The sequence below is a fragment of the Aspergillus alliaceus genome (assembly GCF_009176365.1).
Source record: "Aspergillus alliaceus strain CBS 536.65 unplaced genomic scaffold BDW43scaffold_11, whole genome shotgun sequence".
In the NCBI taxonomy this organism is placed as follows: Eukaryota; Fungi; Ascomycota; class Eurotiomycetes; order Eurotiales; family Aspergillaceae; genus Aspergillus; species Aspergillus alliaceus.
The window spans coordinates 249037-272227 of NW_022474694.1; the positions used below are offsets into that span (position 1 = coordinate 249037).

Below are 23191 nucleotides of genomic sequence, written 5' to 3' on the forward strand. Positions count from 1 at the left end.
AGCTACCTAAATCCAATTATGTGTCAGACGTGCTCAAGTTAATCTTAATCTCTAAACGGCGATGAGTCCAAGGCTAGTGTGCTTCACTTATTGTACAACCTAGTGCGAAAAGCACCGTACGCGTGTCCTCCAAGTCTGGTTTAGGCCTTATAAGGTGACTCTTTAGAGGGTAGGCTCTGTATATTCACAAGGCGTCCTTAGGTTCGCCCGTGCTTTTCGCCGACACCTAGAAGCCAAGAGCCACCGGAGACCGGAATCATGTTCCATAAGTATCCTCCCGAAGAGCATTCAGTAAATTAACAGCAACCACAGCAATGAATTGGCTGACAATTGTGGACTTATCACTAGCATGAAGCGATCTGATAGTCTGAGAAGAATATAGCGGGTTCATCAAGCAGAACGCAGCCACTACGTGACAAGGACAGTGGCAAATTCGGCCGTTGAGTAATCGGTCTAGCTTCCTCGTATGGTACATATGCAGTGCTCTGAGACATTGCGACATTAAACCCCCGAACGGGCATAGACTAATAGTCGTCCCCTGTTGAAGAGCCAATCTCCTTGTTAGGAGAACAGGCATTCGCCAAGCCTTGTGCAGAAGGAGGCCTTTATACTAAGTTTCCACTCTTAGAAAAACCCCCCTTTCAATGGCTAGACGGTGATTAACGATAGACGTTAAGGCTTATGCATTCTCTGAAAGGATTCGCATAAAATTCGGTCAGCAGATAGGCGCTAAGGGTGGCTGATCCACGGTTGTCACAGAATCGGCGGATCAGCCAGCCGTTATGGTCGGCTTACCTCCGAGCCCAATAAGCTTATTCACAGACCTCTTGGTGGTAGCCAACTCTGGGTTTTTGGCTTACCGGCACGGGTTTATCTTTGTCTTACACATGGTGGGCCATCACTCCATAGATCCCTGTCAGGGGCATTCATATGCCATCTGAAGAGTGTAGTAGGAATATTCGTCTCTGTAATGTGCTATTGAGAGTTGTTGTCTAGAGTTGAGTGATGAAATTAGGATTGTTGGACTTTTGTAGTCAACTACTACGCTTAGCAAGGACCCTTTCTTGGTTGATTCACCGAATCTTCAAGGAATGCTTAAGGTGGCGAGCCTTATATAGGCGTTGACAACAAACAGTGTGGTTTTCCGCTTCTCAAATTAGTTACTCGGGGAAACGATGGAGAAACTATGATTGCGGATTCATCAGCGAACGGATCTTATTCCACCCTAAAACGAAGATCAGCATGGCCAAGACACGCCATCTTGTGGCCGCTGCCTGGAGTTCACCTTATGTGGGGTCTTCTATCTAAAGCTGAAGAGCAAGCTAGAGTATTGGGCGGATATCCCATAGTCTTACATATATGAAATCACACCCTGGGAAGCTATCGAATCCTTCGCGCGGTTGTCCCGTTCTTGTGCCGCGTTGGCATATATGCAATGCAACTTGCCACGATTCCACAACAGGTCAAGCAGCGTAAAAATTTGCACAGTGGTGTCCGCCGATCAGAGGCCTACTCATGTTTTGTTATTTTTTCATTGCAGAGTTTCCCAGATTATAGGGTATCACAATCCAGATTGTTGTTTGATTAGTCGGGATGTATCCACCAGTACCTTAAAATTCTTGGAAGTGGGAACAGAGGTGCAGAGGATGCTCCGAAAGAATAAATTATATTCCAAACGCTCACAACTGTCCAATCCCTGAGTTGATCTCCTTTGCTCTCCCGTTATGATTGGATACAACCGCTATAAGGGCGAGCGGACCCTGCGGAATCATGCTGTAGCGACGATTTAGCCTCCTCCATTTTCAACGATATCGAATTTTTTGGGTTTGCACCAATTCTGCATTGTCTCCAGTCATATAGTGGATGTGGGCTGCCCTACCCAAGTCGAAGGCAGGTTGGTTTATATGACAATTCTCCTTCCTGGATCACTGCCGCAACCCGTTCCCAGAAGGCAGACATTGTCAAAATGTCTGCCAGTGCTAACTCGAACCTTAACAAAGGTCCTAGAATTCTGGCTGTGATATGGGCGTTATCGACCATTACATTCCTTGTTGTCGGCGCACGATTATACATCCGTGTCTACTTAATTCGCAATGCTGGTATTGATGACTATATCATCCTTGGTTCATTGGTAGTGTCCTTAGATCATTCTTTCGCTTGGAGAATACCTAACTTAATTCCTATAGTGCCTAACTCTAGCATGCGTTGGAATGACTACAGCAAATATACATATGGGATACGGAAGGCACGCATGGTACTTGGAAGAAAGTACAGTGCAAACGATTACCATGGTTAACACGATCAGCTTCGCTGTCGGCATCTTTTGTTTCACCCTTCCAAAGGTCGCAGTGACGACTCTATTGACTCGGATTCTTAATCCAAGCAGGACACAACGTATAGTGCTATGGACACTCATTGGAATTACATCCACAGTCTCGTTTGCCTGTATTTTCTTGATATTCTTTCAATGTGATCCACCTCAGGCAACTTGGGAGCACAATCTTGTGAATGAGGGCCGGGCAACATGCAACATATGGCTTCTCATTAGGTATGGTATTGCTAATGCAGGTGGGTTCCTCTAAAAGCCATCCGCCCAGACCACGGCTTATAATTTGCTAGTTATCTCTGCATGTGTCGATCTGTATCTTGCCATTTATCCAAGTACGGTGTTAATGAAACTTCATATGCCTTTGCGGAAACGGCTGGCGCTTTGCGCTGCTTTGGGTATGGGCTTGGCGTATGTATCCCGTCAACAATATCCTTTTACGGACGATGATAGATAAAATAGACAGAGCCGCTGCCATGGCCATTGTGAAAAGCAGTCAATTCCCAGACTTAGCACATCTGGACGATTATACATGTGAGAGACCGGATATACCATCGTACCCGATGATACTAATGACACCAGATGAAACTGCGGATCTTGTTATGTGGACAAAGTAAGACAACGGCTTCCCATAGCAACAAGCTCATACTAACAGCCACAGTGTCGAAGCCAATGTCCTCATCCTAGCCTCCTGCATCCCGACTCTACAACCAATTCTTGAGCTGACTCTTAGAGGTCACGTCCGCGCGAAAAGTCCCCAACGGAAAGATGCGAACTACCTACGGGATTACACGTTTCATGGAACCGGACACAGGACAAACAGACGGTCAGACCGCTCGATTACGCAAGTCGAAAGTCAGGAGAGTATTCTTGGTGACGAACGTCACAAAAATAGCCATCCTCTGGGTGCTATCGTGCGGACAGACGATGTTTCGGTGGAATACAACACTCGTTCGATGCATAGCATGCCCGACAGACACGCGACATGGAGGATCGCCTAATTGCTTAAGATAGAACTATATAAATTCAATTAGGGGTATAGAAGAGTTTTTTTGTTTCCTCTCTTTCTCTATTAGGAGCTAAATATCTCTTACTGAAGGGCTTCACTCTTTTTGTAGTATGACTTTCATGACCAAAAATAAATAGACCACTTTATTTCCTTGTCTAACCCTTATGAATGAGGTCACCATGAGAGATCCACTTCATCATCAGTAAACAATATTATCAATCAACTCTCGTTCACCCCTAGCCAACCCAATTTTACGCACCGTAGACTTCTAAAGTGGATCGGATGTCTTAATGACTTACATTCGGCCATATTTAAACCAGTTAAGCGTCTGTGCAAAAGTCCGGGAGTAATGGTCATGTTTGTCCAGCTGCGGTGCCAAAGGATTCAACACTTGACCTAGCGTGTTTAAAGGTAATCTCGTCTAAATGAATAGCAATGTCCGAAAGGAGTGCTGTAGACGACAACAAAGAGAGTCTTTTGTCTATGTATCTACTTTGTAGCACCTGTCAAATACTGTGGGTTATAAACTTAATCTACTCCCCTTTCTCGGTCTACAATACGAACGTTCTGGGATTATTCCTTGAGGATTCGGTCACTAGCGAGCGGCACATGTATGACTAGAAGCCTTGTCCTTTACTCTACCGCCCAGGATACAACACCAAGCACCACTAGTGGTTGAGGCATAAACTACTTATCAATACGCAGTCCTAGACAGGGATTGCAAACTTGATACGTAATGACAACATCCGCTATTTCCAGAGTGTCATGAGGACACTAACTTTCTAGGTTATTCAGGAGCCAAGACCAAAAAGTCTACGCCATATACTACTCCGGTGGTGACTTTCGTATGTTCGGTATCCGAGTTCCACCCGGATCGGCAATCCGGAAGGACATCCCAGTGGGGCCTTGGCGTTTGATGTCTCTCATATTTAACAGTGAAAAGTACTGTGCCTACCAAGTGGTGAAAACAATCACCGAGCTAAAGCCCTCCAGCGATCATTCAGAACTCACACGATATGTGCCTTAAGGCCACAAGGGCACAACCCTGATATAGACCTAAGGCATGAACGAATCCGAGACGAGACCTGCAGCGGGTAAAACCGGGACAACATCCAACCACGTGATTATATCCCCTATGTCTGAGGCCGTCGAGATATGATGCTATATCGATAAGATAAGCTTTAATATCCTCGTCATCCAAAGAATAAACGCGTTACAGTCTCTTGAGAAATTTCCGATCTCGCTCCTCCCTACCCAATTCCGAGAATAATCCCCATAAGAGACAAGACAAACACTTACCACAACGCATCAAAACCCAAACCCCATGATATCATAACCTCCAATCTCCAAAAAGGTCACCCCACCACCACCCAGCCCAGTATTCACCGAAGAAGCCCCAAAAGGCAAAAGTAACACCTGCGCCCCACAGTCCCATATAAGAACTCCCAGCCTTAGCTCCATTACCCCTCCAACCCTCGCCATTCCGGAATCAAAGATCCCCAAACTGCCCAAAATGGTCTACACAATCGTTGTCCGTACGTATCTCTAACCTTCATTGAGCGTCTGAATTGGATCGAGGCTGATGGAACGGCGATGGTATGAACAGACATGCGCGCGAAGCCCGATGAGGAGTCCATCTCCAAGCTCCACGCTAAACTCCTCGAGGCCTCGGCCGTTTACTCTAAGGACAAGGAGACTCTGTCCTGGTTCGTTATGCAGTCTGTGCATGATAAGCAAGATTTCTGTATCGTGGAGCGGTACCTGAATGAGGGATCGCAGAAGTATCATCTCGAGAACCCCTACTGGAAAACTTTTGATCCCTATGTGATTCCATTGTTGGAGAAGGATATGGACCTGAGGAGATTTGAAGAGTTGGTTGAGGGCGAGGAGAAGAAGTAAATGGGTTTCGGTCGGTTGTTATGATGTATGATGTTTATGTGAGGATAGATAAAGTCAATGTGATGTCGTGCATACTATCTCGGTTTGATACAGTATGCTTGAGAGTGTGTTAGTGCATTTATGTGCAATGTCTGGATAACAGGCGGAGCTTCTACGGTCTTTGGATGGTTCGACTCCGACGCAAATGGTTCAATGGAATTCTGTAAGATTAATTTCTTCTGTTCATCCTTCGTTTACGACACGGGGGTTCTTTATAGTTATCATGCAGGGGTGGTGTTGATATTTATATATATGCTTTAAACTAGCCGCCGTGCTCCGGGCCATGAGGTCCGTTGCGATATATATCAAGGCTCAGTATCTTTCGATGTTTTTCCCTCCTATTGACCGGTTTCTTTGGCGTATGTTACATCTACGTTACTCAATTAATAGCAGCATACGTACGGCCGGATCGAAGATGATAAGCATCTATCGCACAAGAAGCCATTATGATGTGTAAGCGGCCAGAAGCCTGGAGAGGGATAGTGGTGCTGTACTCCGTATAATGGATCAGACTTCTGGCCTGTATGTAGACAAATTACCGTAACCCCTCACGCATTTTCAGCAACCGTATTTACATGGCGGTAAGAGCAGTGATAGGAGTATAGGGCCGATCTTCAGCAAAATCGCCCGCTATTATTTGACAAGTAAGCCGATCGTTTAGATGAAACCTGCAGCTACAGAGGCTGCCACGTGATCTGATAAGAAGCGCCTCTTGACTTATTCACCAGGTAGAGCAAGATATATGTACGTGGTGTACATACTACGAGTAGATGAACATCGTCCTCTGTTACATTTTACATACCTTTAATCCGGTCTGCAGAGAAGATGATTGACCAGTCACCAAAAGATATGATTCTCTGCATCGAAGATATCAAATCGGCAGCGGGGCAAAAGTTGGCCGCATCATCCAGAGGTGCGGGGCGACGAGACCCCGATATTCCGCGTGCAAATTCCATTGTTGCTGATTACGGGAGGATTTAGATTTCTACAATTCCGGTTCAACAGACCAGGTCACTGTAACAGAAAACACGACAGCTTATAGCAAGTACCGTCTGCGACCACGGGTGCTCGTGGACGTCTCGAACGCAGACACCAGCACCACCGTGTTTGGACGGAAGATCGCCTTTCCACTATGTGTAGCGCCGGCGGGGATTCAGGCAATGGCACACTCCGACGGTGAACTGGCGACGAGTCGAGCGTGTGCTAAACAGCAGGTCCACATGGCTGTTTCGTCGTTCGCCAACTATTCTGTGGAGGAAATTCGCGCGGCCGGACTTGATATCGGACCAATGGAACATACCATGCAAATCTACACCATGCAAGATCGGGCCAAACAGGAGCGTATCATAAAACGTGCCGAGGCTGCGGGCTGCGTTGCGATTTTTTTAACGGCAGATAGTCCGATCCTTGGCGTTCGGTATGGCGAGCACCGCAACGATTTCCGAACCCCCGCAGGTCTGAACTTTCCCATGTTGGAGAAGACGTCGGAGATGATCCGTGCCGAGACGCACGAGGATGGGTTTACGGGAGTCAATTCAAGCTCGCACTCGTGGGCCCGAGAAATCCCTTGGCTGAGAAGCGTGACGAAAATGCAAATTTGGATCAAGGGTGTCCTAACGGCGGAGGATGTTGAGCTTGCAATCGAATACAACTGCGAGGGAGTTATCATTAGTAATCATGGTGGCAGGCAGCTCGATGGCACTCCTGCCACTATTGACGCTCTGCCCGAATGTGCTAGAACCGCCAAGGGTCGGATCCGCGTACATATTGACGGGGGCATCCGGAACGGAACTGACATCTTCAAGGCGCTGGCGCTTGGTGCGGAATGTTGCTGGATCGGACGACCGATCATCTGGGGTCTTGCGGTAAGTCATGCATCGGGTCGTTGCTTTTTTATATCCCCCGTGGAGTCGAGTGGCTGACCTTTTTCCTGGCGCAGTACGATGGGGAGGCTGGGGCGAGTAAAGTGCTGGAAGTTCTGTATACAGAATTCAAGCACTGCATGCAGCTGACGGGGTGTAAGAGCGTTGCGGATATTTCTCCCGCTTCGTTAGGGGTAGTTCGCAGCGATGGGCCATTGGCTCGGTTGTAGCTGTTGCTCCCGACTTTGGTGTGCTATTTGGGTTACTCTTTGCACACTCCGAGTATCGACAGCGTTTCATCATTCCGTTGCATGGTAGTGGTGGTATCCGTCAGTCATAAGGCAAGAGTTGAGAAGGAGAATGAGTTGGATGCATGCCGAAGTCCCGTGAGCCTCTCAGGAAAAGGGCCAAGCGTGCACGTGCCCCCCACTCTTTGCTTTAACTTTGACGATGGAGAATGAGAGAACCCCGTTATTCAGTCATTTCCTTGCTTGTTGTGCTTTCGGTCCGGCAAGAGGAGATATTTCAAGAACAAAGACAAAAAGAAGAACATTGGATGCATTGAGGTGGGATCTTTCACCTTTTCTTAAACGAACACGATCCGCCCTGGAATGCCGGTTTCAGTGCTATTTATAGCATGGTTCTGCAGGCAATCACATAGTGTGATCTCGATCGGCTTTGAAATTGTGAAGGATCCGTTTGAGGTTGATCTCTTTAGTTAGAATGGTAATAATACTAAAGTAGTATATGCCTCCGTGTCGGTTGTCGGTGCCCCCTAATATCTGAATTTTCTATTGCTGCGCCCTGTTCCTAGGGTTATGGAAGGAAGCCCAGAAACCCAACCAAGGAAGAAGTTCCTGTCATTTCTTGGACGGGTAATGATGCGCCTTGAATGAAGTAAGCGTCCGGGGAAGAATGATGCGTGATAAGATGCAAGGTTGAATGAAGATCTACATGGGAATGACATGAACCCCCTAAACTTGTATAGCCAGGCAACAAACAAAACCGCCCAAGGACTCGGCACGCGCCAAAACCCCCCAAATTAGCCAGTAGCGCACGAAGCCTATTGGTCCAAGCGACAGTGGCGTGGGCATCTTGGCGGATAAAGTAGACCCTTGGCGTTTCACTGCCAAATCTCTCTTTCTGTTCCCCCTTTAAAATTCCACCACATAATAATAATGCGTTTCCCTTCGTTCCTGGAACCAAATAAAGCGCCGTCAAAACCAGCCCTTCCCATACCTGAAAGTACCTAGACCGACTAAATCAGAATTAAACCATAAATCAGAAATATAGCACCGATGCGCCTAAGTTGGCGACAGCTCGGTGGGGCCGTCTTGCTCCTTCTTCAAGGGCAGGCGGCTCTGTCGGCGCTCACAGTCCAGGTGAATAGTAAGGGTATGTCGATTGTTTTTTATTTCCTAGTTCGGCTATGCGGGTGGAAGAGTGCAAGTTCTTAGGGCTTTGCTTCATTTCTAGATTCATTGGCCAATGCGGGGAAGGATATCGCCGATCCTATGATGACCTTCTATGCCCAAAATCAAACGGAGGGTATTCCCGGCAAACTCACCGATACTTGGTATATCGCCGGTGCTATGTTCATGACCTTGATTCAGTACTGGGCCTCGTCCGGGGTTGATCAATACAACAAGGTTGTGTCACATGATCTCATGTTCCAGTCGGGTGATAACTACGATTACTTCTCTTCCAACTACAGTCAGTGGCTGGTAAGTTATCTCGATATTCCCCCCGGTTGGACTAAACCAAACCACCTTGTTAAATCCGGTAGGGAAACGATGACCAAATGTTCTGGGGTCTTGCTAGTATCACCGCGTCGGAGACCGGCTTCCCGGAAATCTCGGGTAAGCCCTCATGGACCTCGCTGGCCCGCGCAGTATTCAACATGCAGGTTGGCCGGTGGGATGAGAGTGCTTGCAATGGTGGCCTGCGGTGGCAGATTTGGCCCTACCAGGCAGGCTACACCATGAAGAACTCCATCTCGAATGGTGGTCTCTTCGAGCTGTCCGCTCGTCTCGCCCGCTTTACCAAGAACGCCACCTATGCAGAGTGGGCTGAGAAGATCTGGGACTGGTCGGCGAGCTCCCCGCTCGTTCGTACCGAGAAGTGGTATGTGGCGGACTCGACATCGAACGAGAACAACTGCAAAGACTCCGGCAACAACCAATGGACGTACAACTACGGAACGTACCTGTCCGGATGCGCGTTTATGTATAATTACGTGAGTCACCTCATCCTATTCCATCCAGGCCTCTAATATGACCCCTAACCCTTGTGAGTAGACGAATGGCGACGAAAAGTGGCTGAAGCGCGTCAATGGGTTGCTGGACAGCACTCTTGCCACATTCTTCCCCCAAAACTTCGGCGGCAATGTCCTGTCTGAGGTGGCATGTGAGCCTATCATGAGCTGCGACCGTAACCAATTGGGCTTCAAGGGCTACACAGCCATGTGGCTGGCCCATACAGCGATCCTAGTCCCTTCGACGGCGGATCGAATCGTCCCCAAGCTGCAGGGCTCCGCAGAAGCAATTGCAAAACAGTGTTCTGGCGAAGGCAGAAACCTCTGCGGTGAAACATGGGGTAAACCCACCTGGGATGGGATGTCGGGCCTAGAGGTGCAGATGGCTGCCCTGGGAGGGATCACGTCGAATCTGATGCTGCTGGAGAGCAAGTCCCCGCAGACGGTTGATACGAATCCCGACGCCGCGGAACATCACATTGATAACAACGACCAGAACAGCAAGGACCCCACGAGGTCGAAGCCAATTCAGACCGCCGATAGGGCCGGAGCCTGGATCCTGACGGTCATGATTGCGGCCGGAGCGATGGGCGCTGTGGGGTGGTTGATCAAGACGCAATAAGCGATCGGGTTGCTTTTAAAAGTATTCTTGTACAGATCTTTATCTTTGTCCTGAAGCCGGTCAGGTGGGACATATCTTCTATTCCGGAAATAGCTTTCGTACATCATGTTTTACTACTATGGTTGCTTTTAATCATGGCAATTCAATCCATACATATACCTAATTTAAGCGTTCAACCTCAATTCCCTCGTGCTAGAAGACACTTACTCGAAAAATAGTAAAATAGTAACCATCAGCTAGTTACAGACCTGACCAAAGAAACGAAACATGGTCGATCAATCGCGGCATAGACCTCAAGTGCCTCTTACCCATCGAGCGCCTGGACAACCTGCGCCCAATCCCCAAATCCGTACGCACCAGGCACATCCGGCCCATCAAACAAACTCGCCAAAACGACCCGATCCCCCTGCTCACCTTCCCAAGGCTCCCTCCCATGCTGGGCAATAATATTGTCATAAACCAACACATCACCCTCCTGCCACCGATGCAATACCCGAATCTCATCCGTGATCTTCGCCAAATGTGCCAAATACCTCTCCGGGATGGGCGTCCCATCCCCATACAGCAGCTGCGTGACCTTTCTCCTCTCATCATTCGCCTGCACCCGCTTATAATACGCCGCCAGCCCCGTAAACAACGAGGGCAGATTCGTCCCCGGCTGCGTCCGAATCACCGGTAACCGGTGCGTAACCACTATCCCACCATCAACCCATTCCCATGTCGTATATTTCCCACGACCATACCGCGCAATCTGCGACTCAATCTTCCTCCGCCTCGTCTCCTCATCATCCCCATCATCAATCTCCTTTCCAAACGCCTGCCGCAACGTCGACCCTCCCTCATACTGCTTCTCGACATGATAAACAACCCGACTCAACACCCCCTTCTCCGCAAGCTGATCGATGAACTCGGGAACCTCGACCTGCGCACGCCGGAACAGTTCCAACGAGGACGAGATAGGTGTCTCGCCTCCCTTCTTTGGAGCCCGCTGGTTATAAAAGAAGATGTACTCCGGCGCGTGCGGAACTTGCGGGGACTCGTTGTGGTTGTAGATCTGGACTTCCTTGGGCGCTTCGTTTGCGGGAGCCACATTTGGGGCGAGGCATGGGCGGTCGACAACGATGCCAATGATTTCGTGCGGCTTGTAGCCGAAGGCATGAGCGAATTTGCTGAAGTCGGTGGCGTTGTGGATGGGGAGGCCGCGGAAGAGGAGGGCTCCGTGGCGGGCGAGCTGTTTGGTGAAGGTTTGGTTGTGCGATTGCAGGGTTTGGATGGTTTGGGTTATGGAGTCGAGGGTTAGGGATCTTTGGCTTTCTTCAGATGCGCGTAGGGCTAGAGGGATTACGGTGTTTGGGGGATGGGGCGCGCCGAGGATGCGTTGGTTGGTGGGTGGGAGGGGGAAGGGTTCAAATGTTACGGTGCTGTCGGTGATGGCGAGGTTGGATATGTTGAGCTGTTCTGTTGCTGTGGCCATTTTGGGTTCTTTCGGATTGTAAGATTTAGATGGTTGGGAGAGAGGGCTGTCGTTTTCTTCGGTATATAGGTAGGTGTCATGGATATGATATGATATATCCCCGCATCTGCAATAGGTCAATGATGTGCTCAGCGGCGCCAAGATTGCGCCAACCCCCGCTATTTCTCAGATGAACGTGATAGACAAAGACTGATTGCAGTGACTGGTCAATCCCTGCATGGTTAGGCAAGTCTGGATTCCGATCTATCGTTGCTTCGGCTGCATGAAAAACCAATGCCCGAGGCAATGTCGCTATCGTGCAATGCAGGTATCGTCTTACGTGCTCGGGGCAGATAAGAAACACCATGTATAATATAATCAATAGTAGATGAATATGTGCGTTTGGAGTACCAGATCGACTCTCCAAGCACCGAAAATTATTAGGTAGAATAGGGAGGAAAAGACGACCCCCCTCTCGCCCAGCATGACAACAACACCGAAGCACAACGAACAAGTCACACAACTCCCAGCAACACCGCCACATAATGTATCGCAACACCAACAAGTAAAACGAATATTCTTCCGTACTACGCTCTTTCAAATTCTGATCGTCGGTCTGTGTGCCTTTTGTGCTCCTGGTATCTGGAGCGCCATGAACGGCCTGGGCGTGGGCGGCTCCCAAAGTCCGGACCTTGTAAACGCCGCCAATGCCCTCCTCTACGCCTTCATGACCGTAACGTGCTTCGCAGGCCCATGGATAACCAACATCATCGGCTTCCGCTACACATTAGCGCTCGGCTCAATCGGATACCCCCTCTATGCCGCAGGTCTCTACCTAAACAACCGCACCGGCGCAACCTGGCTGGTCTACCTAGGGTCCGTAAGCTGCGGCCTCAGCGCCGGCTTCTTCTGGAGTGTCGAAGGCGCCATCGCAACAGGATACCCGGAGCAACACAAACGAGGCCGATACATCGCTACGTGGTTCACCTTCCGGAACTTCGGAAACGTCATCGGCGGCGCGATCTCCCTGGGCATCAACCACAACGTGAACCAACGGGGCCAAGTAGGCTACCAAACCTATCTCGGCTTTATCGCAATCCAATGTCTAGGATTACCCGTTGGCCTTCTCCTCTCAGACCCCGAAAACGTCCAACGGGATGATGGCACCCGCATCGAAGCACCCCGAAACATAACCTGGCGAGCAGAGCTCTCCGCTATGTGGCGTCTCGCCCGGAGTAAACCTATCCTCCTTCTTATCCCCTTGTTCTGGTACTTCGGCTGGATCCAAGCATACCCAGGAACATACTTAGCAACTTATTTCACCGTGCGCTCCCGCGCACTCGGTAGTTTTCTCTCCGCCATCGTCGGCTCACTAGCCACCTGGCTTGGTGGCTCGCTCGTCGATCTCCCCTGGCTTTCGAACCGGAAAACAAGAGCAATAACAACGTATCTCCTCATTGCAATGCTGAACACCACAACCTGGATCTGGGCCGTGATTATCCAAGATGAATACCGACATACGAAGCCCGTTCTCGACTGGGTGGATCAGAAGGCCTTTGGCCGTGGGTTCGGGCTCTACTTGTTCGAGCGCATTAGTCTGGGCATCGTTGAGAATTATATCTACTGGTGTATTGGGAATCTGTCAGATTCACCGGGAGATCAGATTAGATATAGTTCGTTATTGAGGGGAATTGAGACCGCGGGCGTGGCGGTGGGGTTTGGGGTTCAGGCTGTGCCGACTGCGTTGATTGTTACAGCGGGGATAAACTTGGGGTTGTGGATAGTAGCATTACCGTTTAGTTATTGGGCTACGTTGCAAGTTGTAAGGAAGTTTGCAAAAATTGCCGGTGTGGGGGAGGTAAATGCTTGGATGGGGTAGGAAGTGTTTATAGAAGACTTTTATAGATAACCAAGTTGAAGTTGAGTCATTGCCTGGAAAAGAAAGTGGGTTAAAGTTAGAGAGCAGTAAGAAGACCGCGAACCATACCATCTACCATGCTCAACGATTGCGGATCTCGCTCAGAATGACATCCGCCGCTTTTTCCGCCACGGTATAAGTCGCCAGAGCAGGGAAAGTACCCGGACTACGCGGAAACACAGACCCATCAACGATGCGCAACCCATGAACTCCACGAACCCGAAACTTGGAATCTAGAACAGCCATTGGGTCATAATTAGCACCAATCGGACAAGTAGATACGGCATGGTGGCCCCATGCGGTGTCCTTGATGTAGGTCTCGATATCCTCTTGCAACCTTACGTGCTCACCTGGGAGCACTTCCGAGATAGGAACAAGCTGGCGCTTGAATGACTCACGCCCAAGTTCAATGGCTTCATATATTGCCTGAAGATCTGCTGTATAGTTACCAGCCCCAGTGTCGAAGTAATTGAACAAGATATCTGGCGGTTCAAGCGGATCGGCAGACCGGAGGGTCACGGTGCCGGCATTATTTTGCGAATGAGCTTTAACCGCAGACCAGGTGAACCAGTCATGCCTCGCAGTGGCATTGTAGCTGTGTCCAGGGAAGTACCCACGAAAATTACCTATAGCACAGAAAAGCGCGGCATCAACGTCACTGTTAGTGGCACCTGTGCTTCTAAAAAGCATTGCGGCTGCGAGGCCGGAAGACCCGTAGGTACCACGGTCGCCGAGGACTGATTTCCTCCAGCGATCAAGGCATGGGTCGGGCTGTCCGTGGAAGCTGAACGTGCACCCTTTAAGGGCTCTCAGGTCCTTCGGGACGTGGCCCTGTACCATGACTTCATAATTATCTCGTAGATTGTTCCCAACACCAGGTAGGTCGACTATGACTTGGATTCCGTGTCGCTGGAGCTCCTGTGCTGGCCCGATTCCGCTTAGCTTTAGGAGCTGCGGCGAGTTGTATACACCTCCGGAGAGAATAACCTCGCGGGATGCAGAGGCTGTGCCACCAGTACCCGTTCTATCCTTTTTAGACAATGGACTGGCTCTATACAAGTACGTGCCGTCAAGGAATTCGACTCCCCTTGCGCGAGGCGGACTAGCAGAATGATCAAAGATCACTTTAGTGGCTAAACAATCCGTCCGAACATCAAGCGGATATTTCTTGCTTCCATCGCGATTGACCGCATCACGAACGGCAACAATAAACTCCCGTGGTCCGTTACGCTTCGCATCATTAACTGCAATAGGGAATGCGTAGTACCCAGATGTTGTATCACGTATCAAGGTATCAGCATTTGCGTCTCCAGCAATCAAGGAAGCAAGATGAGCCAAAGCGTTAGCCCCATTGTCCAATGCCAAAGCACCACCGGTGACCAAACTTAGTAGTTGTGGGTCTTGCAAAGTAAGTCTTAACGGCGGCGTTTCAATTCCTAGCCAGCCGTTATACCCGTGGCCTGGCTTCCCAGGGACTAAATATCTATTCCTTTCCAACTTCACGAAGTATTTCCGCATATTCTCTGCCGACCAGGAGGGGTCACCGGTCAACTCGGCGATATGGTTAAAGTCAGAGCGATACGGGTACATAGAGACCAACGCGTTGTGTGCTGTGCACCCTCCTAGTGTTCCCGCTCGCGGATAAAGGATTCCTTTCATTTTCGAACCAGCAGGAGGGTCAAGACCTGTATACGCCTTGCCGTCTGGCGTCTCATAGACCGTTTTGAAATCCTGCGCTTGGCGTGTTTCGTTGGCATAGTGCCGGACGAAGAAGTTCCAGGCTAGAGCTGGATCTTCGGTAACTTTGGCTGCGTATCCGGGAACACTATAGTTGAGATTGTCCCCTTGGTCGTTGCCGGCTTCCAGGAGGAGGGTTTTATGGCCTGCAAGAGCCAGTCGAGCTGCTAGTGGGCCGCCACCAGCTCCAGATCCAACCACGATGTATTCATAGCCGTTGAGATCGACGGCATTAGTTAGGGTAATGAGCAGGATTGAGAGTCTAATTAATCGATTGATTCGCATGGTGCGGCAGTCGCGCCTCCACAAAACCGTTGAAAGGTATCCGATGTATTAGATACCGCAGTACTTGATATTTTGAAGATAGATCAGTGTTTATCAGAGGTCATCTAGTCCAATAGATTGGTGTCTCAAGCTATTATAATAGATCCGGTTTGAATGTCTTTCATATAGCTTAAATGAAACCACGGAAATTGAAAGAGAGTGACAGAGCTAGATTTAGGTCAGATGCACAAGGTCAGCTGCAACCTTTCGTTATTTCTCGTGTCACACACCATCTAGCATCATGCGATAGATCTCGTTGTGTACTACACGTAACCCAGAAGTAAGTCTCTCACTGTCTCCCTCGGCCCACTGCCATCCCGTTCTAGTGTATGGTTCTCCGCAGTCATACGAGCTTGTGTTACGCACTATTCTGTCTTGTCTGATATACCTTTGGTATGCTGTTAAACAGATCATAGGATATCAATTAGATCCATAAATAGCCTAAACTAACTCTGGAATACCGAGTATTATAAGATTTTTCAGAGTATCTAATTATTGTACCCGTGATTCACAAATTTAAATTCAGTCACTAAACCCTTCTACACATTCAAGTTCACGTGTTCGACAGGGGATGATGACATAGAGGGTCAAACAATAACTTCGGTATACACCTTCATATACCTTAAAAGAATTAACCCAACCCGGTATGTCTTAACTATTGAAAAAGGCCTGCCAGGGACGAGCACAACCCTCTTGGCTAGGGTGGCCCTGAGAGGGTCACTCACATTCCAAGCTGGTGCCTAATCTGCCCGTTGCATGAAGCCAAGAATCTTTAATCATATCAATCCGTCCTTAAAAAACAAATCGTTCTCCAACCCAAGCTACCATCATCTTGGGTTGTCCGTTCACTTTTACAGCAATTTAACATTGCGGGTGCGGCATAAATGTGTGTTTCGGGCCTAGGAAGAAAATAAAGGCAAGGGTATCTTGGATTGCCACTGTATATTTCGCCTCACATTGTTCAATTAACATTCAAGTCATGTTTTCCACCCTCTAAGTATCCAGATCTTAAGCTTACCACCAAAGTCATTAGGATAGCAGGTTCACTCCAACATATCCTAGGGTTCTCCTAGACACCATTCCATATAAGGCTTAGACCCAAGATTATGAATCATTGAACTCGAGCTCCGATCCCACTCCGCAATTCCGATGGATACGGAGTACTAGTCTCATCCTTCTCGTATTGTACACAAAAGATATAAAAGCCCCAACACTCCCCTCATACCCAACCCCAATATTCAATAAAACCACCTAAAACAACACAAAAATGTCAGAGCCACGCACCTGCCCGGAAGGCTACACCCTCCGCCAAGGCTACCCCTCGGTGAAAGACTACATTCACCTCCGCTCGGCATCAGGTCTATCCCCACACAGTGCAGCCCAAGCAGAAGCCGCAATGCGGGGAAGCTGGTACGGGTGCTACGTCACATATAACCGGAATATGGCAGCAAAGAACCACGACACGAATGGCTCGGCCTCAGAGAATACACCCGGCGACGAAGTCGTGGTCGCCATGGGCCGTGTGATCGGCGACGGAGGCTGGTATTTCCACATCGCCGATATGGCCGTGTTACCTGAGCATCAGCGCAAGGGGTTGGGCGATGTCATTTTGAAAAGTCTCATGGGGAGGATTCGAGAGTTGGCGCCGGAACCGGAGTGGTCGGCGGATGGGAAGTTGATGGGTACCTATGTGACCTTGTTTGGTGATGAGCCGGGCCGCAAGTTGTATGCGAAGAATGGGTTTGTGGATGCGATGCCGCATTCCATGGGGATGGCGCAGTTGTTAGATAAGGTGCCTGCTTCTGATGGTGGGTCGTTAAGGAATTAGACAGGATGGTTTGGATTGTGGATGAGGATTCAGAAGAGATATTTGACTCATGGAGTGTCTGAAACAGTATGATTAGACTTATCTTGTATATCGTGTAGGTCTCAGAATGACAGCAGTGAGCTTGTGGTTAGATACACAAGTGTACCTTGGTGCAGATAGCGTTTGCATGTACATGGCAAAATATCTGAAGTTGGAGAGGTACCCGTTCGCATACTTCCAGTTGGGATAGATATTAGCAATGTGAGGTTGGTTGTGTTATGATTGATGCCAGATCGCTGAATCCCAAGAATGTTGCTCCGTTCAAAAGCAGTGAGTGCTGTCTGTGACGGAAGTATCGTCACGATCCACATTGGCCCAATCTGAACACTCTACATCTGCTGAGCGTTGTCTCAAGTTAAGCGAAACGAAGACGAATATAGGAGCACACTGCGAAAGTCCAGTGCTAGTCTCGACTTGAGGAGGCACGGAATTTTGAACCCAAGCATCATCTGACCATATTCTATTGTGACTTTTCTAGCCAGTAGGTTGGTCCGAATGAAAGAGCTTTTTTCAGATTCCCGCTCGTTAATTACGACACGGTCTGTATATCTATCTCTGTACACTTGCTTGGTACAGCACCGTCATAGACACCCATCAAAAATGACTTGGCCCTGTGAAACCCCCTGAAGAGCGCGGGTATGTGGTCGGCATTTTCCACCTTTGCATACTCTACAATAGCCCCATTCTGACAAAACTGCTCTACCAGGTCACCCACATCTCCGAATCCGCCGACTGTTTCGTCCGCAGTCCCCTGATACATAAATATGGGAAAGTCCGGGACCCCATGTTGACCCATAACGAAAATACTATCCAGCAGCGGCGCGAATTCATCCACAAGGGACCAACCATTGTCGAAGAATGCTGAGATCGTCTTGTTGGCCAATTGGGGCACGTAGCCGTAGGCGGGATCAAAGATACTAGCAATGCAAGTGGCTTTGGCGAGATTAAAAAGCGGTTCATACTCGGGTCTCAAATGGTCTTTAATATAGCGGGCGACAGGGGGGAAAGCATTCGCAACGCCGTTAAGACCACCCACGAGGAGACCCGAATGCTTGGTGCCGTCAATGGTAAAAAAGGACTTTGTGTTGTTAACCGGAACACCACCGATGGCAGCACCCGCAATCTTGACATCTGGTGCATACGATGACTGGAGTTCCCCTGCCCATTCCGATGCGAACGCGCCCCCGGAGTAGCCGAATAATGTTGTCTTCGCTGCCGAGTTCATCCCGGTAACGTCTGTGGAGCTCAACACGGCGCGCAGCGAGTCGAGAACTCCGTATGCTGCTTGAGGACCCACCGTGTAGGCAGATTCGATACCCTCGTAGTCGGGCATGCTAACAGGTATTCCTGCTGTAAGAAATGTTTGAGCTAGTAGAGAAAGCTCTATCACCGAGTCGTCGCCGCTCGTTGAGGCTCCAAATTGGAGGTCATAGGATGGCACGCAGTCGGGATTGGGGCTGTCGTAGGCTATCTGGTAAGATAGTAGACGATCGAGCTTTGCATTGAGAGGAATCAATACCGTCGTGACCGCATAACTAGGTTGACCTCGTCCATTTGTAGTGCGATACAGCAACTGGTGGGCACTGCCAAGGGATGTAGGCAATCCGGTCAATGAGCCGATTGTGACATTTCGTGTTTTCAAGATGGCCCCAGGTTTTGATGTCCTCCAATCTTCATTGTCGGGTTTATAGAAAGGATCCTGGCTTGGTAGAAGAGGCTCCCCCCGCTTCGCCAGGCTCCAGGGCGGCACAATTCGCGCCGTTGACTGGCCGATGATAGCCAAGCATAGGACTATTGAATTGATAGTGGCAGAGAATATCATATCGGCGAGATCTGCTTGCATTCACAAATTACAATTTGTGCCTAAAAGCTCTTTCGTCGACTTTATCGTGCACCGAAACCCCCGCGCTGTCATATCCATTTGAATCTACTCATGACCACGACTGATGAGAAGGATGGCCATCAGAGAGTGGGCTAGACCCCTTTTGTACCTTATTATTAGCCGTAAGTTTACTGTTATGCATGTTTTATGCTAAAGGCGCCGAAGTGGAGGCCTTCCGAATGCGTCGACGAATGGCCCAATCGGGTAATGCCCACCTGCAATTGGAAACCCTAATCAATAACAGTGACATTTCGATCCTTGAAAACATCGCATTACCAGAAAAATCTAACGGTCATAACGAGTATCCTGCCTAGCTTAAATGAAACAAATGCGGCGAGAGTGTGGAATTCGTATGTCATGAGGGCGTACAAATGTGGTATCCATCGAATGATGAAAAGATCAGGCCGACAGCAGCGTTGCCTTACCATTTTATAATAAACCTACGTAGTTGGGAATCCTACCAGCCTGATAGTTTGAACATCAGCCGAGACTAATTTTGTGATGTATCCAATCACCACTATCGAATCTAGCATTCGGGCCGCATGCCGATCGCCCATGAAGTCCGCAAGACTTATGGGGCTGCGAGGAACGTACATAGAACTCTAACCCTCTTCTCTCAGACAGGTAGAAGATCTACATGAATATGATAGATAAACTTGGAGATACTCCCCATTATATGCGACGTGCGATCCACTGTGCAGGAAGGGGGGACGTGCACCCATCATGGTTCAGTAAAGTAGCGCCTGTCTTCGCACCTAACAAGTCATGAGTAATTGCTGTGACTACCCCTTGCGCACGAAATTATCGGTGTAAGCCACTTGTCGCTCAGGTGAGCTGTAATAAAATGTATTAAAATCCATCGGAGCTTCTGAATGGTCAGTAGCAATAGTCCACAAAACAATATCATTACGATAATTTACTATGTTCCCAAATTTTATGCGCCAATTGAACGGCCAATACTCACCATCTACCCCTAAAACTTTGAGTGTAGGGAAAGACTAATGATAAATTCCCATGATTAACTGCGGCGCGATGGACGAATGGGTATAAGAGTTATCAGTATCTTTGCATCGTACAGTGCAATGCCTGAGATGGTTAGATATCTCGGCGAAACGATTGGGGGAGACAGTTCTACCCATAATCTCTCGATCAGATACGCAATGACCTCATATTTTATCTCGCTCCTACAAGAAAGGAAACATGATGTAGAGTAATGTGGAAGAAACTTAAATGAACCCCCTTGCTTAGGCGAGGCCTTATGTGGCACTCCCTCTTGACACCCACCCATACTGCAGAGGGTTCCATTCTTATCAAGTCGTACATGTACTCACTACAAAAGTATTTAGATTTATGCTCAGTTATCAACTGTATGGTTGGCATAAAGACACGAAAGAAGAGATATCCCTTCGTACGCCGAGAGAGACAGGTCGCTAGCTCGGTGGACATGTAAGGTCAGGTAGGAACTTCCCTGCCTCTTGCTTAGCATCTTGGGCATATATGTAGATGACAAGGTACCTCAAATAGTGTGGGCGTCGGTGATAGACAAATTTCCGAAGTGTTTTCGAAGCTGTAAATCAGCGTGGTGCCATTAGTGCTAAGTTCATTTGATCCCATAAGATCCATACACTGCGACAATCTATTTCGCGTCACACAAGCAATCGCCTGTGCGAGATTCAGTGTAACAGAACATCTACTTCACTCTAATCTGAAGATTTTTAGCGCAGACACAGATACACACACACCCCCAACAGCCCAACGAGAACCAAGTCTCTAAAACACATTATGCATTAATTCTATCTAGGATCTATAATCAAACTCTATCTGAGTATGTGCTCCTCCCCGGATCCTTCCACCAAGCATTAACGCTCTCTATACCACTTTTGATCGTCTTCCATCCCAGTGAGTAGTACATCAAGGCAAGCAGTGCAATGGAGTACCCCACAATCTGAATCGTGCTTATTTGCGTATGCCAGATTACGACAGAGGCTATGATAAGCAGAATATTCTTCGGAATGCTGGCTAGCGTCGTAGTCAGTCCGGATGTCTTTCCAATCTGAAGAGATGGTTAGCATGGTACATTCATTCGTTATGGGAACTAGGTATCTCCCTACAAGGACAAATATCGAAACATTCAGCATGAATCCCACTACAGCATTAGACAGCAACGTGAGGTAGCCAGTATTGGGAACAACACTCCAATGGAAGGATACTAGCTCCGTATGCCAGGCGATTATGGTGTTCATGACGGCGCAAATCGGCGCAGTATAGTACAGAGTGACGAGGGGGTCCATCTTTTGGCCTTCATCCGAGAGCAAAATCTGCATCATGACAAGCCGGTTCGCATCGCAGACGAGGCTAGCTACCTGGAAAAAGATACCGAGCAGCGAGAACTGGATTTCGCCGGACACGGCAAGTCCCACACTGCAGGTGATGACTAGGATGTTGATCAGAACCTCCATGGAGGGTGTTGCGACTCCCCATGACCAGCTAACGAGGAGAGTGATGACTGGTCCGGCGGCCTGGAAGAGAGGTGAGTGTCAAACGCAACCATGGTGGGGGCGCAAATGACGGCGAGAGTGGACAGATCGTACCTTTAGCATTTGAATGAAAGAGATATTAAGGTAGAGGTAGACTACGTTACTGCAGACGAGACTACCGCTGTACAATATGCCAACGGGCAGCATTGTGCGTGCATACAACCGGCTGTTCATCTCGATATTTTTGCGGCCTTCGAGCATCGTGGTGGTCCGCGCCATAACTTGAGTGACCACAGTAGCGAATATAAGATGCCATGTTGTGAGAAGAATTGCTGTAGTAACTTAGCAAGCGAAAGCATAGTGAGATGGCCAATTACTCACGATATCCTAGAAAGACGGTTAGTTGAGGTCCTCGTCGGGGTAAAGCGACCGTATCACACTTACTAAACTCAGTGGAGTCTAAGATCCATTTATTAAACAGGACCGTAAGGTTTGACCAGAACACCCAGGACCTAATCATCGTTAATAAGTCCACAGTTATAGCCGGGGCAAGATCGGCGAAAGGCCGGGCTACATACAGAATATCCACCGTGATATTCCATGTCGGCTTTTTGCCGGCATCGAGTTCGTGATGAACCATTCCTACTCCTTTCCTTTTACCTTATTTTCTCTCCGACAAGTAAAAGTTTATGTGAATTTTCTCTAATTGAAGAAGACAAATATAAACCCCAGGCAGAGGGGAGCAAAAGGTGGCGGTGCAATGTAAGAGAAGTTCATTAAGTGGGATCCATTGGGTAGAGCTAGCCCGGTTGGACAAGCATTGCTACCGAGCGTACGACAATAACACGAGGAAGAAAGAGGGCAGTAGCTCCTTTTTGACGGCACCAGGGCTTGCTTAAATTTGTGAACTAGGCGTCAAGGTCGGCCATTCGATGTGCTATTCGTCCGGAGCTAGCGGGAAGGTTGTGATTGCCCATGCCCTAACCAGGTGATGGGGTAAATGGTTGCCTGGAGCGTCCTGGCCGTGCAACATCGAACGCGCTCCACATTCCACTAAGGCGAGAAGAGTGAACGGGGAAAAAAATGAAAAGAATTTGAAAAATTAGAATACACGCGCGCTTGTCCGTTTGCGACAAAATCCAGGGCAACGACGACCGAGGAACCAATTCACTTTTGACCCAAGGTTACATTAGTCTCAGGGGAATCAGTTAGGGATACTTATGTTTATTTTTAATTGTGAGGGTGACTGGTCTTTCCACATATTTCCCAGTTTACAAAGCGTCCCAATTTCAAGATCTTGGAGACGATACAACCTTCACTGGTGCCATCTCGCATTCCGCACCAAATATGGTCTATACCATGTTCTAGAGTCCGGTTATGATATCAGGTCATCGGACCGAATGCGGAAGACACGCCATGGACCGGACTGGCCACGCTGCCAAGGAGATCGGATCCCTCGGGCATTCAAGCCTTTTAGTCTTCCCTTCGAGCCGCACTATAATAGTCCTAGGATACCCTACCT

The 23191-nt window shown here is 48.7% G+C and overlaps 9 protein-coding genes across 9 annotated transcripts; 5 read left to right on the top strand and 4 right to left on the bottom strand.

The window, feature by feature from the left end:
• Positions 1–1966: 1966 nt before the first annotated feature.
• BDW43DRAFT_298711 (uncharacterized protein) lies at positions 1967–3327 on the top strand (the record flags this gene model as incomplete). The annotated part of the gene is made up of 7 exons (XM_032044599.1): positions 1967–2131; positions 2187–2432; positions 2484–2568; positions 2620–2737; positions 2793–2860; positions 2909–2939; positions 2988–3327. The coding sequence occupies 7 exons, from the start codon at positions 1967–1969 to the stop codon at positions 3325–3327; spliced, it is 1053 nt and encodes a 350-aa protein (XP_031902497.1).
• A 1521-nt stretch (positions 3328–4848) lies between these two features.
• On the top strand, positions 4849–8049 carry BDW43DRAFT_318070 (alpha-hydroxy acid oxidase; the record flags this gene model as incomplete). The annotated part of the gene is made up of 3 exons (XM_032048637.1): positions 4849–4870; positions 6255–7138; positions 7213–8049. The coding sequence occupies 3 exons, from the start codon at positions 4849–4851 to the stop codon at positions 7363–7365; spliced, it is 1059 nt and encodes a 352-aa protein (XP_031902498.1). The 3' UTR covers positions 7366–8049.
• Positions 8050–8323: 274 nt separating this feature from the next.
• BDW43DRAFT_25051 (glycoside hydrolase family 76 protein) lies at positions 8324–10163 on the top strand. The gene is made up of 4 exons (XM_032039799.1): positions 8324–8530; positions 8612–8859; positions 8922–9371; positions 9433–10163. Exons 1-4 carry the CDS (start codon positions 8434–8436, stop codon positions 10009–10011), a joined length of 1374 nt encoding a protein of 457 aa, XP_031902499.1. The 5' UTR covers positions 8324–8433; the 3' UTR covers positions 10012–10163.
• Positions 10164–11627, bottom strand: BDW43DRAFT_25052 (TauD/TfdA family dioxygenase). The gene has a single exon (XM_032039801.1). The coding sequence runs from the start codon at positions 11483–11485 to the stop codon at positions 10316–10318; it is 1170 nt and encodes a 389-aa protein (XP_031902500.1). The 5' UTR covers positions 11486–11627; the 3' UTR covers positions 10164–10315.
• A 321-nt stretch (positions 11628–11948) lies between these two features.
• Positions 11949–13264, top strand: BDW43DRAFT_309000 (major facilitator superfamily domain-containing protein; the record flags this gene model as incomplete). Its single annotated transcript, XM_032046618.1, has 2 exons — positions 11949–13105; positions 13222–13264. 2 exons carry the CDS (start codon positions 11949–11951, stop codon positions 13262–13264), a joined length of 1200 nt encoding a protein of 399 aa, XP_031902501.1.
• A 199-nt stretch (positions 13265–13463) lies between these two features.
• Positions 13464–15404, bottom strand: BDW43DRAFT_318074 (GMC family oxidoreductase; the record flags this gene model as incomplete). Its single annotated transcript, XM_032048638.1, has 1 exon — positions 13464–15404. The coding sequence occupies one exon, from the start codon at positions 15402–15404 to the stop codon at positions 13464–13466; it is 1941 nt and encodes a 646-aa protein (XP_031902502.1).
• A 1246-nt stretch (positions 15405–16650) lies between these two features.
• BDW43DRAFT_269380 (GNAT family N-acetyltransferase) lies at positions 16651–18017 on the top strand. Its single transcript, XM_032041223.1, has one exon. The coding sequence runs from the start codon at positions 16711–16713 to the stop codon at positions 17269–17271; it is 561 nt and encodes a 186-aa protein (XP_031902503.1). The 5' UTR covers positions 16651–16710; the 3' UTR covers positions 17272–18017.
• BDW43DRAFT_318075 (secretory lipase-domain-containing protein) lies at positions 17731–19132 on the bottom strand (the record flags this gene model as incomplete). The annotated part of the gene is made up of 1 exon (XM_032048639.1): positions 17731–19132. The coding sequence occupies one exon, from the start codon at positions 19130–19132 to the stop codon at positions 17840–17842; it is 1293 nt and encodes a 430-aa protein (XP_031902504.1). The 3' UTR covers positions 17731–17839.
• Positions 19133–20929: 1797 nt separating this feature from the next.
• BDW43DRAFT_269383 (uncharacterized protein) lies at positions 20930–22526 on the bottom strand. Its single transcript, XM_032041224.1, has 6 exons — positions 22248–22526; positions 22114–22181; positions 22051–22056; positions 21784–22001; positions 21304–21711; positions 20930–21245 (listed from the first exon to the last, which is right to left on the bottom strand). The coding sequence occupies exons 1-6, from the start codon at positions 22307–22309 to the stop codon at positions 21003–21005; spliced, it is 1005 nt and encodes a 334-aa protein (XP_031902505.1). The 5' UTR covers positions 22310–22526; the 3' UTR covers positions 20930–21002.
• Between the last annotated feature and the right edge of the window lie 665 nt (positions 22527–23191).